This window comes from Enoplosus armatus, chromosome 8 (genome assembly GCF_043641665.1).
Source record: "Enoplosus armatus isolate fEnoArm2 chromosome 8, fEnoArm2.hap1, whole genome shotgun sequence".
Classification (NCBI taxonomy): Eukaryota; Metazoa; Chordata; class Actinopteri; order Centrarchiformes; family Enoplosidae; genus Enoplosus; species Enoplosus armatus.
Window position 1 is genome coordinate 12,298,873 of NC_092187.1, and position 14,231 is coordinate 12,313,103.

The window sequence follows — 14,231 nt, forward strand, 5'->3', positions numbered from 1 at the left end:
CTCAATGATCAAACCTTGACTGATATTGTTTGTTCGAAAGCAAGATAAACAGTAGTGGAAAAAGATGGATGTGCGCTAAAAGGTTCAGGAGCAAGTGGACAGCGAGGTGTCCACCTCTTCTGAGGGGTGTTTGGTTTCCGGGGGGGTGAGGGAAAGATTCAGCAGGAAGCCCTGATAAAACCATCGTGCCCACCCCCCCTTCCCCGAGACCAAAGAGGCAGGGGCTTGGGGTCGCATGTCATGACTGTAACCCAAGAGGTCTCCACTCACATGACCGAGCAGCTCTTGGCCTTCTCCTTCTTGAAGGTGGAGGAGAGCAAATCTGACTTGCTGGGCAGGTGGAGAAGTCTTTTGGAGAGGCGACGGGTGGGGCTGGACTTTGGGAGAGGCTGCAGCTTGTTGATGCAGGCCATCGCTGCGGTGCGGAACACGCTGTGGATACTTTTCTCTGAGGTGAACGCTGAGCACTCCAGGTAAGCCTCAGCACCCAGCTGCTTGGCCATAGCAGAGCCCTGCAATAAATGGAGCGATGATGGGTGCTTTTCATAATGTCCTTTAATACATTTTCATTGCACCAGCGTCGTCATGTAGTGTGGCGTTCAGAAAGAGATGCCCCTGCAAGCTCATAAAATGGCTGTGACAATAGGTGACTCATTATATTTTTAACCCCTTTGTTATTATAAAAAAGATACGATAGAAATATTCATAGTTCATCAATTACCATTGTAATCATAATGCAACCTCATGATCAACACATTTTTCAAGCAATTAATGAGTCAGATTCCCAAAATGATTTCTGAAATACTTGAAAATGCCAGCTGACAAAATATATGATATATATCAATAACAAAGAAGGTCTCCTGAATATTGTGATATATATTTGAAAACAAACATCCTTTACATAAAAAAAGCAGCAAAATGACGTCTGAAAAGAAAATGTTTAATAACTGTACTATTTAAGTGTGGTTGTCATACATGTTTTCTTGTTCATATTTTTAATTCAGCATTGGCTATATTCCTGACAAACTATAGGTGTTATGTTATGTGCGTGTGTGTTGCTTCTTTTGTCTCACCTGCTCATAGGTGATAGGAGTCTGTTTCTGATTGGACAGCTCCATCAGCGTGCAGACATCTGTGCGCAGGTCCGTCTTACACCCAATGAGCAGGATACGTGTGCTCGGACAGAAGTCCAGGATCTCAGTTTTCCACTGTGGACACAAAAGGACAATCAGTTCAGTGGATCCATTTAGTCAAAGTGTAGATTAAATAACCTGTAAATATATATTGCACAGTCCTACGATATACTTTCACAAGCTATTTTTCAAGGAATTGCTGATATTAAGTGTGTGACAATGGGGCACAAGAGAGAATTATGGCTGTAAAGTGAAGTACTGAAGCCGTTACCTTCTTCAGACTGCTGTCCACAGTGTCTGGGCGGCTGATGTCAAAACACAGCAAAACTGCATCTGAGTCACTGTAGCACAGAGGCCTCACGTTGTCGTAGTACGGAGAACCTTAGAGGGCAGAGAAGAGATAATTATTAATGTGGGTAAAAGACAAACTTTGAAAACATCTCTGCAGGCATCTCTGATTTCCAGTAGTTCCATGTGCCATCACTGACAGGAACTCGAAGCAGAATGAGTGCAGCGCTGAATGTCTGAACTGGTTTGTGAGACAAAAGGAATCAGAGGAATCTTGCACAGCCACCATTCTGAAATATTGGTAAAGGTCCTCAACGTTTTTCCTCATCTTCATGGTGAAATGGTAATACACTTGTAGTTTCATACTTCGTAGTTCTCAAAGTTCCTCTATACGTTTTTTTTGTTCCTGAATGTTTGACAGTTTGATATCTTTAAACCTGCAGACACATACTTTTCTGGTGCCACATTACAAGGCATATTTTCATATCAAAAGATACAAAAGTCTAGGCTAAATTTGCTTTGTAAAATGTTCGAGTTTATGATTTGAGCCAATGATTAATTCACTTTCAGTGGAGATTGTTTTGGAAATCGATTGCTGTGACATCAGGCAGTCGGTCAGAGCAAAAAGGGTGATGGAGCAGCAGAGTGGCAGAGGCAGAGCGAGAGAATACAGCGGCGGGGATTATGTGCAATCGGCATCACTTCTCCTGCTGAGCCTCACTTTGCTGTCCCTGAAACTGCTCTTTTCCCTGCTCCTATATCCTCTGCTGGCATTTCAGAGGCAGAGAAGATGACAATCGAGCACTAAATCCTCATTGATCTTCTCTTGCAGTAGATTACGCAAGTGGAACGGTGGGGCTCAGGGCAGGCAGACGCTCCCACTCATGCTCAGAATCCTTAAGTAAACCACCCACCCCCCCAAAAAATCCTCTGCTCGGCGCGCAATACCTCCAGTCCCTCTGTTACCACAGCAACAGCCTTGGAATCCACCATCTACATCAGGCATTCCTCCCACCTCTCCATAAAGGCTCGCTTTAACTGCCAATCAATCATTTTACACCGCAAACTGCCCACCCACCTACTGTTGGGGACATTCCTCTTCTCTGCGACAGAGTTGGGGACCACAGACATACATCCATCACACACATTCACACATGCTAACACCACACCTAACGACACACAGACTCACTATTCAAATTTGCCAGCAGCCAGAGGCGAACCCAATCTGTGATCAGATGAAACACAAGAGGAGCAGCTCAACGGGATTAACGTGTTTACTTTAGGCTCCATCTGAATCCCAAAAGTGTTCCTCTTATAGCTACAGATAAAAAAAAGCAGTCTGTGTAATCACTCATTAGATGATACACAACCATCCTAATTGATTCACAGCATAGAAAACAATGCACAAGAAGAAAACATACGATAAAAGCACACACAACATGGGTGTGTGCATACAGATAAGTTTCATGAATACTTAATGATTTTTCCACATTATCAAAGGGTAAAACTGAATTTGCCAGCTGCTGGGCGCTTGTGAGTGGAATAATGACAAGCTGCGATGAAATTCCTCTGGGCTCAATGTCCTGGAGAAAGTAAACATCGCTGCAAAAGAACAAAGGGACACGCTTGTTGTATTATAACTCTGTTTCTATGTCTTTGGATAGAAGAATCACTTTGTTCTACTCTTAAATGGCAAATTAACTTAAATATTCTGATCAAAATAAATGATTCACTACAACTGAATTTTTGCAAAGAGGACATACGTCGCCACCTTAAGATTGCAAATTACATTTATTATGATTACATTTATTGCTCTAACACCGTTCACACCTGGGGCTGGAGGGGAAAAGCCACGCTCATCTGTGAGACAACTTTGCCTTTGCTGACTGTGAAAATTGACACATTAAAATCAGAACAATTAGCACCACTGGGTTGATGAGTCTGTGTGTGTGGCGACTCTGAGGTATCTCACAGGAGATCTATAAATCTTCTCAATCTCCCACAAGGGGTTATCACACGGCCGGGAAACTGGGTGTGATTCTGCATTAAATGGCCACTGATCTAAATGCAGCAATCAATGGAAAGCTGCACAGGGGGTCCAAGAGCCTTTGCAATTAAAGCTGACAAATTAGTTACCCTGCCAAGAGGGAAGGGAAATAGAGGGGACGTCTGGGATGTTTTTTTTTTTTTCTCCACAGAAATCGATTTTATTTTTCATTTTGGACAAACGATGCATGATTCAGTAGGCGTATTTATCCTGTCTTCAAAGGGAATAAATAAAAAAAATGATATGAATGTGTAAATATTAGTATTTGAAGCTCCAAAGCATGCTGTTTGGGTACATTAGCAGCCTTGGCAGCACTCTCCTGACACTCCAGGACCCAGTTTCTAATCCTGGAAGAAATAGCTGTTTCTATTGTGGCAAGAAAAAGCCAGGAGGAAGAGAGGAGGGAAGGCAGGATTGTAGCCTACTGAGGCAGATCACAAAGAGCCCTCCTATGCCATTAATCCTTCACCCCCTGCAGTCTGATATCACAGAGCACCAGTCCCTGTCTCTTTCCCTCTCTTCCCTCCTTGCAACAACCCAAAAGAATGGCCTGGATAGACAGATCAATACACATGCAGAGCCCAAGCATGCTCCAAATGTTCCCCCTTTCTTCCCTGTTTCTCAACAGCACGCCTCAACAACAGATGGAGAGTTTCTGAGGCATGAAATGTGGAGAGTGAGGCTGACTAACTGGGGAATGGAAGGAAAAGAAAAGAGCGTAACCAAATTCCTGCGGCTGAGCTCAACTCCATCCGTCTTGATGGTGCGGTGCCCAGAGCTAAGTGTCGAGGTGGAAATTGGGCCAGAGCAGAAGTAGGCTTCGCAGGCCGAGACGACGGGCCTTGTGTTGGAGCGTATACAGGTGGGGGAGGGGAGGATCTGCTTTTCTGTGAGTGAGAGTTTTTTTTTGCGTGCATGCTAAATCAACTGAGTGACAGAGGCCGTCTTCATCATTAGCACACTCCTCTGCTACAGTGAGAATGCAGGGGTCAGACAGATTAATGATCCAGTGATGGGATGACTCACAGATTTGGGGATGAGAGTAGCCCTGCCCCTCCACCCACACTCATCCCGGGTGGGAGCTATGCTGCCGCCGCTGCTGCTGCAGCCGATAACTACGGACTTCACAGCCAGGCCAAAAAACACACTACATTGCGTCAGACAGTTGTTCCCTGGTTTCACATGCCAGAGCCAGTCAGCATCACCACTGAAGCCCCCTGCAGGGAGCGAGAGGGCGGTTCTTTGTTCCTGAGCATCGCCACGTCTGAACTGCTAACAAGCTTTGTAACTTGACACTGTCGAAGCTGATCACACTCTGGATTTGAGTCAAACAACAGATTGTTTTAAGAAAATGAAACTAAAACTTTGATGTGCATTGAATTAAAAGTGCATTCTTCTCAAAATCTGTCACAGCCTCAGAGGTAAAAATCTACAAGTGTTAGAACAGTTAAATGGGTAATGCTAATACCACTCAGTTCATCTGCTTAGACTAGTACTCTAAAATAATGCATTTTAATGCTTTATCTTTTTTTTAGCAATGCCTCTCTTTTACAATTATACATTGTTTCATCAGCTTAAATGGATATTGGGTTCATTACAAATCAATCGCATTCATTAATAGCATAAGAAATGATTATACATACAGTATCCTCTTTAACTCAAAGGCTTTATCAGCAAGACCATTCAACCTGAAATAAATGACTCACTAACGAGATTCATTATTCACTATACAAGAGTCAGAGCCACTGGACGGTGTTCGCCTTCCCCTCTTTCTCTCTGCCCCCTGCATGATCGGGCCGGGCTGATTAAAACCGGGCGGATTGATTTTGGCCTGTAAATCCATTGAGGTGCTGGGAGAAGGAGCCGCCTGCCATGTGGAGCCGGTGATGAGGTCAGTCCGATCAATGAAGGGGAGTCGGGATAATGAGGAGACCCTCTCAGGGTGGTGGGGCCGCAGCAGCACAACTCCACGCAATTAGAGCAAATTACAGTAAGAAGAGGAAACTGTACAGTGTGACCAACAAATAGCCCCTGTGCCTGTCGTCCATCACCGGGAGCCTGACATGACATACGTGTCATCTATCACAAATGATGGAGGGGGGTGATGTTGTTTAAGTTCTCCTCTCAGTGGAACAAGAGAGTGAAAATTCACTGAAGTCTTTAAATCTAAAGCCTGTTGCAAATCAAAATCTTTTTCTGTGATGCCTTTTGTGGCCAATTTAATCTGTTAGTTTACAACCGTCTAAGGCACGTGTACTGCATATTGTACTCTACTGCATGGTGTGTGTTTGTTGTGTTCATTGTTCCTCGCGATGCAAATTAGCTGGAAACTAACTGGTGCAATTTTGGATTGCACATGTATAACGAGGAAGCAACAGAGAAAGATGTCAACCGAGGGAAGTAACGTGTTGAAACAATGAAAGACGGCAAGGATAAAAAAAAAAAAAGTGTAAATGGGAGCAGAAAAGCTGCATAAACAAATGAAAGATTGAGGACAAAAATAAAGTAAGAAAGAAAGAAAGACAAAATGCCTCAAACTCAGTGGGTCAGTCAGAAGGGGTGGCCCAGTGGTCCTATTCAGAGTCTTAATCCCCTGCATCATGCTGTTCAAGTGGGTGACCCGGAGCAGCATATGGAGGCGAATGCAGGTCATCAGAGTTTCTGAGCTGCCTCCTGTCTGTCTGCTCCAGAAAACCTTCCTGCTCAACAGGATGTCTCTGTGTGTGCCCGTCATCCCCGGCACCAGGCCCACTCCTGCTGGCCAGACCCAAGGTCCACAGTCTGGGATTAAAAAGCAGGATTTGGTCTGGGGAGGGAATTACACTCACTTTTTTTCCTGTTTCCGATTTTGGATAACAGAGGGGGGCATGCGAGAACGCAGTAAATACTGCATCATCTCATACAAGTGGGCCTGTTACATAAAGGATTTTTTACACAAAACACATTCACACACACACACACACACAAGCCAACTTGCTCAGCCACGGTGACCTAGTGAGGCTGCAGATGCATCCGGCACGAGTGCATGAGGGCTGGAGAGCGGAGCCATTGTGCAGTGAGCATGATGAGGGGAATCAAACAGGTGCTGCAGACCCATGTTCACAGTATCCAGGTCAACACTCTACACAGCAGATCCCCGGGGAGATCCACACTGACACATTGACCCTCTTTTTCACGCTTAGTGTAAATGAACATATGATGCACAAAGTCAGCAATAACAACAAGTGAAGCGGAATAACCATCGTCTTCCTGCCTAGTTTCCAGTGACACATGATAGGCAGAGAAGCGCACATGCAAAAATGTGATATAAAGAGGGGATTTAATCAGCTGCAATTTAGAGATTTGAAAGATGACTGAGACTCAACAAGTGCACATTTTGAGAGCATCAACAAAACAGAGAGAATGAGGCCTGCACATAAGCCTTTGAGTAATTAAACACCACTTTGATGCTATCCCCTTAATTCAAAGATGGACAGGGTCGTGACAGCTACATTTCTCGCTCCCAAAAGAGGAATATCAAGGAGGACATTCAAAAGGCGCAGCTCTGCTCTCAGCTGAGACAGACGCTCATTACATTCACAGCGCATTGCCCGATACCCGAGTCTCCTTCAGCGCTGCTGGCGCTGCTGGCAGGCCATGATAGGCCAGACAGACAGAGGAAAAGGTGGTCAGTTACCTGAAGTGTCCCACAGGCTGAGCTCCACTCGCTGCTCCTCCAGCTCCAGGCAGGCTGTGTAGTTTTCAAATACCGTGGGCACGTAGGTCTGGGGAGCAATTAGCGACACGGTGGCATTAGTGGAGAGGTGTCAAGTCAGTCAGCTACAGGTAATGGGATTTATCTCGCTAATTAGTGCAAAACAAAATAACGCACTGAGGGGTCAATCAAAGAATAAGCCCAAGATCCCCGCCCCCCCAATTTGAAGGAATTTTGGATCAATCAATCAATCACATAAATCACTGCAGCTGCGGGAAATATTCAGCGCGCTGCAAGATAATGGGAAGCAATCATAAATTCCATTGTTCATGCCATCAATAACGATAATGCATTTAAAGATATTACGTTAAATGCATACGAAATAAAAGCAATTTTAAGAAAATGCGCATGAAAACTGTGACCGCCTGCAACAGACGCAGGTCTTCTTTCTGCCACATTCAATCCTTTTAAGAGAATTTAACACTCAGATTATCAACAAAATACAAATGCATGCATATTCAGTTCATTTTGTCCACAAACACGAGCCACATCAGAGCATACCTCTGGGTAACAATCCTTCGCGAGGACTTGCAACATCGCCGTTTTTCCGCATTGAACGTCTCCCACAAGAACCAGTTTACACCTCACCACCAGCGGCTGCGTATTTCTCCTTTCCTTCATCGTGTTAATGGTGGTCCAGCGTTTTTTTTTCTTTGCAGAAAATGTCAAAAACAAGCAGCAGAACAGCACAGAAATCGTCCCAGTGTGATCGAGCGTCCTGGTGTCTGCCTCTCGGAGGATGCTCGCTGTTGATCTGATTGAATTTACCACTGCGGCGCTTTATAGAGGCGAGCAGCAGCCAATAGGAGCTCGCCATTCCACAGGCTTTCTAACATCCCCTTCACTGCACTCAGTGATGTTCTCAGAGAGCAAAAGCAAGTTACTCTGTCAGGGATGATAGAACAGCTGCGTATTACACTGTGTATCTCATGTTTCCTCGCAAACTAAATCCATTATTGTGCACAAGTCCTTTAATGTAAAACTGTTTTAACTTTAGATTTTAGGGCTCATGAAAGACAGTAGCCAGCAGTCACTGCAGACTTCTGTTTTGTCACCTGTGGGTCACTTGGCCTGCTGCTAATTGATTGATTAGATTGACTTGACTCGCTGGATCAATAGCATACCACCGGCTGAGGTCAATGGGGCTGATAGACCAATCCACAGTGGACTAATTAGTCAACTTTAATCTGCACTGCAGAGTTATGTTAGTTTCATCAAAACAACTCAGCTTCTTCTTTTTGAAAATGATTCTCCATCTTCCACTCAGCTGCTCTGACATGAAGGTCTTATCATTGAAAGAGGCAGATTAGCACTGAAGTGCTTATTTTTGCTGTGATTGTGTGTTTAACAACACTCATAGGAGGTCGATTCCTTCTCAAATCCAACATTTCTTACTGGTTACAGTTGCTCTGACACAAGAGATTTAAAGACTGTTGATCAAAGGGCGGGCTGACCTGTGTCAGTGTGGTGCTCAGTGTAATACCACCGTGTCGACATGCGGTGGGATGGTGTGAGGCCCCCTGATAAGTGGCCAGCTATCAGCTGCCCACAGGGTCAAGTCAGAGGTCTTCCCTCTCACTTGTGCTGGTCAAACCCCTGGAGACACAGAGACACTGACTTTCACACCCTGAAGGTTATTACTGTATGGAAACAGCATCTCATTGTTAAGAAAAGGAGAATTAAAAGATAAAAGTCAATTAACCACCTTCCCCCGTGTCTGGCAACCTACTAGCTAATTTACTTACTGTTGCCAATCAGAGCCCTTGCAGTTTTTGCCCCAGTGGGTCAAAGCAATTTGCCTTTGTTCACAAACAGCCCCTATCACTCATCCCCCACGCTGGCATCTGTCTGTGTTTTACAGCCCAATATGTCTTGTTGTCATCATACACAGCTCTGATTGTGGGGGTTGTGTCTGCATGCAGAGGAGAAAATGTTTTGTACTGCTGTTGGCGTTTCATTTACATCAGCAACAACATTTGACCCGATGCACTGTCTCTCTTTGTTCGTAGTCTTTGTTGTGATTTTACGCCAATCTTTCAAGTGAATGTTGTAAAATAATACTGCTCAAAATCAGTGGTGCAAAAAAGAGGAACTCTGTTGCAATATCATTTTAAGTCTGGCCAAATTTTATAAATACATATATATATATAAATACAAATAGAGTAAAATTTCCCCCAGATTAAGAGTATTTTATTCTGCAGAAGGATGAACATAAGTAGTTTGTCTCCAAACTCAGTAATTGCTCTGATGTTGGGAACTACAGCTGAAGACATCGTCTAATTAAAAAAAAATTCAGTCAGAGAGAATGAACACAACTTCCTAGCAGTGTTTCAGAATGGTTTAATATGGGCTAGCTAGTCAGTTAGAATGCTGATAAATGAAGCTGCACCGCCTTCAATTTCAGAACCTATTTTGTTAATATATGGATTTTGCCCTTAAGCTTTTAAAGTTTGAATACGCTACTTCTGTGTACAACAAACTGGACCAGCACAATTCACTTTAATTCTGCAAATAAAGTATGATCGTGAAGGGAAGTCTTGTTCAGTTGTCTTTTATAATATAGTGACGCATTAATCCTTTCAGGGTAGGGGCCAGAGTTAAATGGCTCTCCATCTTTATCTTATGCCCAGGGTGTCATGAAGACCTAAAACTGTGACAGAAATAATGTTCTGTAATTTTCTAAAACCTCATAGTGAAAACTTCACACAGTAATGACAGTAATGAGAAAAGACGGCTGAAATATGCAGAGATTTCAGATTGCGCAGCCTGTCTTAATAAACACTTTGTTACTGATTACTCGTACAGGCGTGACAATGGATGCATTAAAGAGAAGTGAATAAAACTTCCATGCAGAGGTGCAGAAACAATTAAGAAGAAAAGTTGCAGACAATGAACTCTCTCTAACCCTTCGAAACTGATGGGACAGAGAGAGACAGGTGGCTGTGAATAATCATCAGGCATAAAGTGACACCTTCCAATATGGCTGATACCAGAGGATGAGAAGGACGAGGCTGGGGAGGACATAGTTGGGGGGGCAGGGGGGGCTGACTACTGGCAGGCTAAAGCATTGACACCTTAAACAATCACACCTCGATATATTTGGTGACAGTGTTGGTAATTATCATCAACACAATGACAGCAGTCCACACACGGCCTCAGGAAAACAGACCAAAGCTGAGTCACTACCTCTCACAGGATTCTCAGACGGCTAGAAACGTGAAGCGGGAGACTTCCTTTTTTTCCTGCCATAAACTCATCAGCAGATGGTGTTGTAACCCAGGATTTCTAGCATGACTTTCAACACACGATAGTCTAGACTTACACATGAAACAAACGTGGCATTACAAGCACAGGACAGATGGTAAATGATGATCGTGTCCAGATAGAGGTGATAAGAACACGGCTCTCTGTGGGGAATAGAGCACAAGCTGCAGTTATGAATGATCTGAACAGATTGATTGGACTATAGCTCATTAAAAAAAAGCATGTGAGACTTGGAATATGTCACAGGTCCCCAGGTCTCGTAGCTGCTGGGTTATGACATCTTTGACCTCTGTGTTGGATGGGGTTGAGGTCAGGGCTCTGTGCAGACCAGTCAAGTTCTTCCATACCAAACATGTTTTTTTTGGACCTGGTTTTGTGCACGAGGACACTTTCATGTTGCAACAAGAAAGGGACTTCTCTAAACTGTTTCCACAAAGTTTCCACACTATTGTCTAAAATATCATTGTATGCTGTGACATTAAGATTGATCTTAATTGGAAGGGGCCAAATCAAACGGTGAAATACAGCACCAGACAAAAAGTACACACCTTTGGCCAGATAATATATAAAACCAGTTACCAGAACAGTCAGTTTACCCAAAATTATATGTGCCATTTCTGCTTTCAGCAAAGATAATGGCGGTCAAATTGGTTTTATTTGGAGTATTAGACATTAAGGAAATTCAACATCAATTTGTCCTCTGTTACTGACTCAGTCTGTTGCGGCGCTGGTCAAATAGTAGTAGTAGTAGTATTTACAAGTAGTAAATGAGAACTGTGAACAGTGAAGTCTGGAAGGGCAGAAATCTCAGAGACAGAGATCTCAAAACCTGGCCAGCTAAAACCAAAACTAGCTGCATTAAACTTGAGGTAAGTTAGAAAATATGTTTTTAGTTTTGTAATTAGGGTGAACTGACCCTTTAAATATCAGTTTAAGATGAAAACCATCACTGTGTGATATTTCTGGTTGACATTGTGCTGATTATTCCACAGACTCTTACAACTGGAAGGTATGCAGATATGCCACTTCTGCCCTCTGCTGGTGATATCATGACTCACTGAGGAGAAAATAAAAACACAACACACAGAAATGTTACTTAAATGTTGTAGTGTTTTATTCACCCCCTCTTTCAAATGTGCTATTGACAAAAGACGCACCCTGTACACATCATCATCAGACACTGTTGGATATCATTTATCTTGTCGACTTATCAGAAACCACGTGAAATGTTGACATCATCATTGGACCAGACAACTTGTTCAGTATTGGAGGTGGGTACAGCATAACGTTTAGTGCATTTATTGCATCATAAAGCAGACATATAAATGATAGTAGTGCAATTATACCCCCATCATAACCGAGGAGATATCTTGATAGTCTCAGCTAGTGTCTCGTCAATGCTAGACTTTGTATTGCATACAGAATTTAGGCAAGTGAAACGCAATAGGAAATGATAATTGTAAAAAATTGTGCTTTGGACGTCTAAAGAATAATTAACTTTTTTTAGTAGAAATTTCCTGCAATAAAAATTAAGCAAATAGAAGGAGTAGATTTTTTTTTTTTTTTTTTTCTAATCGAAATAAGGTAGTGTGCTCTCTGTGTTTCATCAAGTAGAAGTTATGTATCTCAAACCTGGTCCTTCAGAAATGAATGTGGGTGTCAGTGGAAGCAAACTTCACGGTGGTGCTAAATAACTGCAGTGCATCATTCTAAAAAGAGAGGAAAATACATATAAGCACATGCTTTCTGAGGCGCCGGATATAGAGTTGTGTACTGTGACTAAAACCTTTCTACGTTCTGTCAGCATTTGTTGTTTCTGTGCAATTTGATAATAACAATAATAATAACAATATCTGCATATTGAATATACAGTATGTACAATTAGGCCTTGATAATGTATACATGTGACTGCTTATGTTGATTTACTCTGAAGAGTGAACGGCTCATATGAGGATGGTCCCAAAAAGCCCTTCTGATGAAACAGGAGTACAATATGTCATGCACATACATTAGATTATTTACATATGCGGTATGTTAGCTGTAGTCTATACTTTTATATGGTAAAAGCAGATGCATTAATGTGAGAGTTTCATTGAGATGCTTTCATTTTTTTTTGACTACTGTCAGATGTGAAATGGAGGCAAATAGATGATTAAATAAACGCAAGAGAGAGAACTGGTGGCTATGCAAAGTTTGGATACAAAGCTTTTGGTATTTGCAGCAAAGACATTTAACTAGCCATGACTGGAAGATGCAGATATTCTTAATTTATGTGGATGCATATTTGATGTATGTCTTGCAGTTTGTTTGCAATGGGCAGAGGAATGAGCAGCCGTAGACATGACAATAACACAAATGTGCCACCAGAGGTCGCCCTCCTTAAATGTATAAGCCTGCAGTACACATGCTGATTTTAGCTGTTTATGCCAGAAGATAATGAAATAATTGACTGGGCTTATTACGAAGTAACCCTTCGCAAACTCTTGATGTGCTCTGTGGCCTGAATGTCTCTTCAGGGGTGATAAACTTGGTGTTGTAGCACAGTGGTGTAGTGGAGGGTCTGTGCAGCATTTCTACTTCTTTTTCACTGAGCAACTTAATTCTGAAGCTCAATTTGATGTCTAAACTCACCCTACCATCAACAGAGAAACTGGGAGTCTGTAGTCCACCCACTTCTTCAGTTGCAGTTACCATTACACAACTGAGTAGCAGTGAAGTGTGACATTTAAATGATACCACTGACATGGTAAAAAAAAAATGTTCTTGACTGTGTTGTTTGCTGTGTTTTATTTTAGTGCTAATATCACCAGGAATTACATTCAGCACACACGCTGAGGCAACATTTAATTGTGTTATTAATCTATACATCTATCTCAAGCTTTCAGTTTAAAACCACCATCAGGAGCAGTTTTGGTGTCGGGAAACAACAGCTAATAAGTACCAGGAGCGATGCATCTGTCTTTTTTTTGGAGTAACCTACATAAATGTCAGTGAATTTGCTGATACAGTACCTGCTGGCTATGCTACAAGTTAAACGTCTGGGTGGATTGAATTGTTTTAGAAAGACACATTTTCTTTGGGATAAAAAATGCATACTACAGTGCAGCAACTGATATACAGTATGATTAATTAGAATCACATTTGAAGTCATATGTGACTTAGTGATTTGTTTTGCGTTTGTGTATTATTTGTTAGAAGAGCCTTCTTGTCTCAGAAAGCTATAGGTGATATCAAGAACCACAGTTTTTGGTTAATATCAAATTGTATTTTCATTTTAGTTTCATTTTAGTGGGATTTGCCACCAACCATCTGCAAACAAACCACAGTTATTGTAAATAATCCGTCCGTTGGCTTAGGAAGGATTATTTACAATAACTGTGGTTTGTTTGCAGATGGAATTATACATTCACAGCTGTGACAAAAGATGCATATAATCTGTGCTTGTCATGCATGGATTTTGCATCACTGTTGCGTACAGATATGTGATCAGCTACTATACTAAGGGCCAAGATATGAATTGAAGACGAAGATAGTATTATAGATAGTTACTGTAAAAAAAAATAATGGAAAGGATCATTTAAAAAAAGGCTACTGAATAATCAAGGAGAGAAAGCAAGTGATAAAAGAACAATTGTGCCTTTGAGGAAACATTTGGTTAAACTGGAATGACAGCTCGCAGGGAGCTGTAGAGATGGAAGACATACAGAATTGGTTTTCTGTCACTCTCTGCACTCTTTGGCCAGAG

The 14,231-nt window shown here is 42.3% G+C and overlaps 1 protein-coding gene across 1 annotated transcript; it reads right to left on the minus strand.

The window, feature by feature from the left end:
- Nucleotides 1-266: 266 nt before the first annotated feature.
- Nucleotides 267-7,843, minus strand: rnd1b (Rho family GTPase 1b). The gene is made up of 5 exons (XM_070910492.1): nucleotides 7,724-7,843; nucleotides 7,145-7,232; nucleotides 1,405-1,514; nucleotides 1,074-1,208; nucleotides 267-512 (listed from the first exon to the last, which is right to left on the minus strand). Exons 1-5 carry the CDS (start codon nucleotides 7,841-7,843, stop codon nucleotides 267-269), a joined length of 699 nt encoding a protein of 232 aa, XP_070766593.1.
- Nucleotides 7,844-14,231: the final 6,388 nt, after the last annotated feature.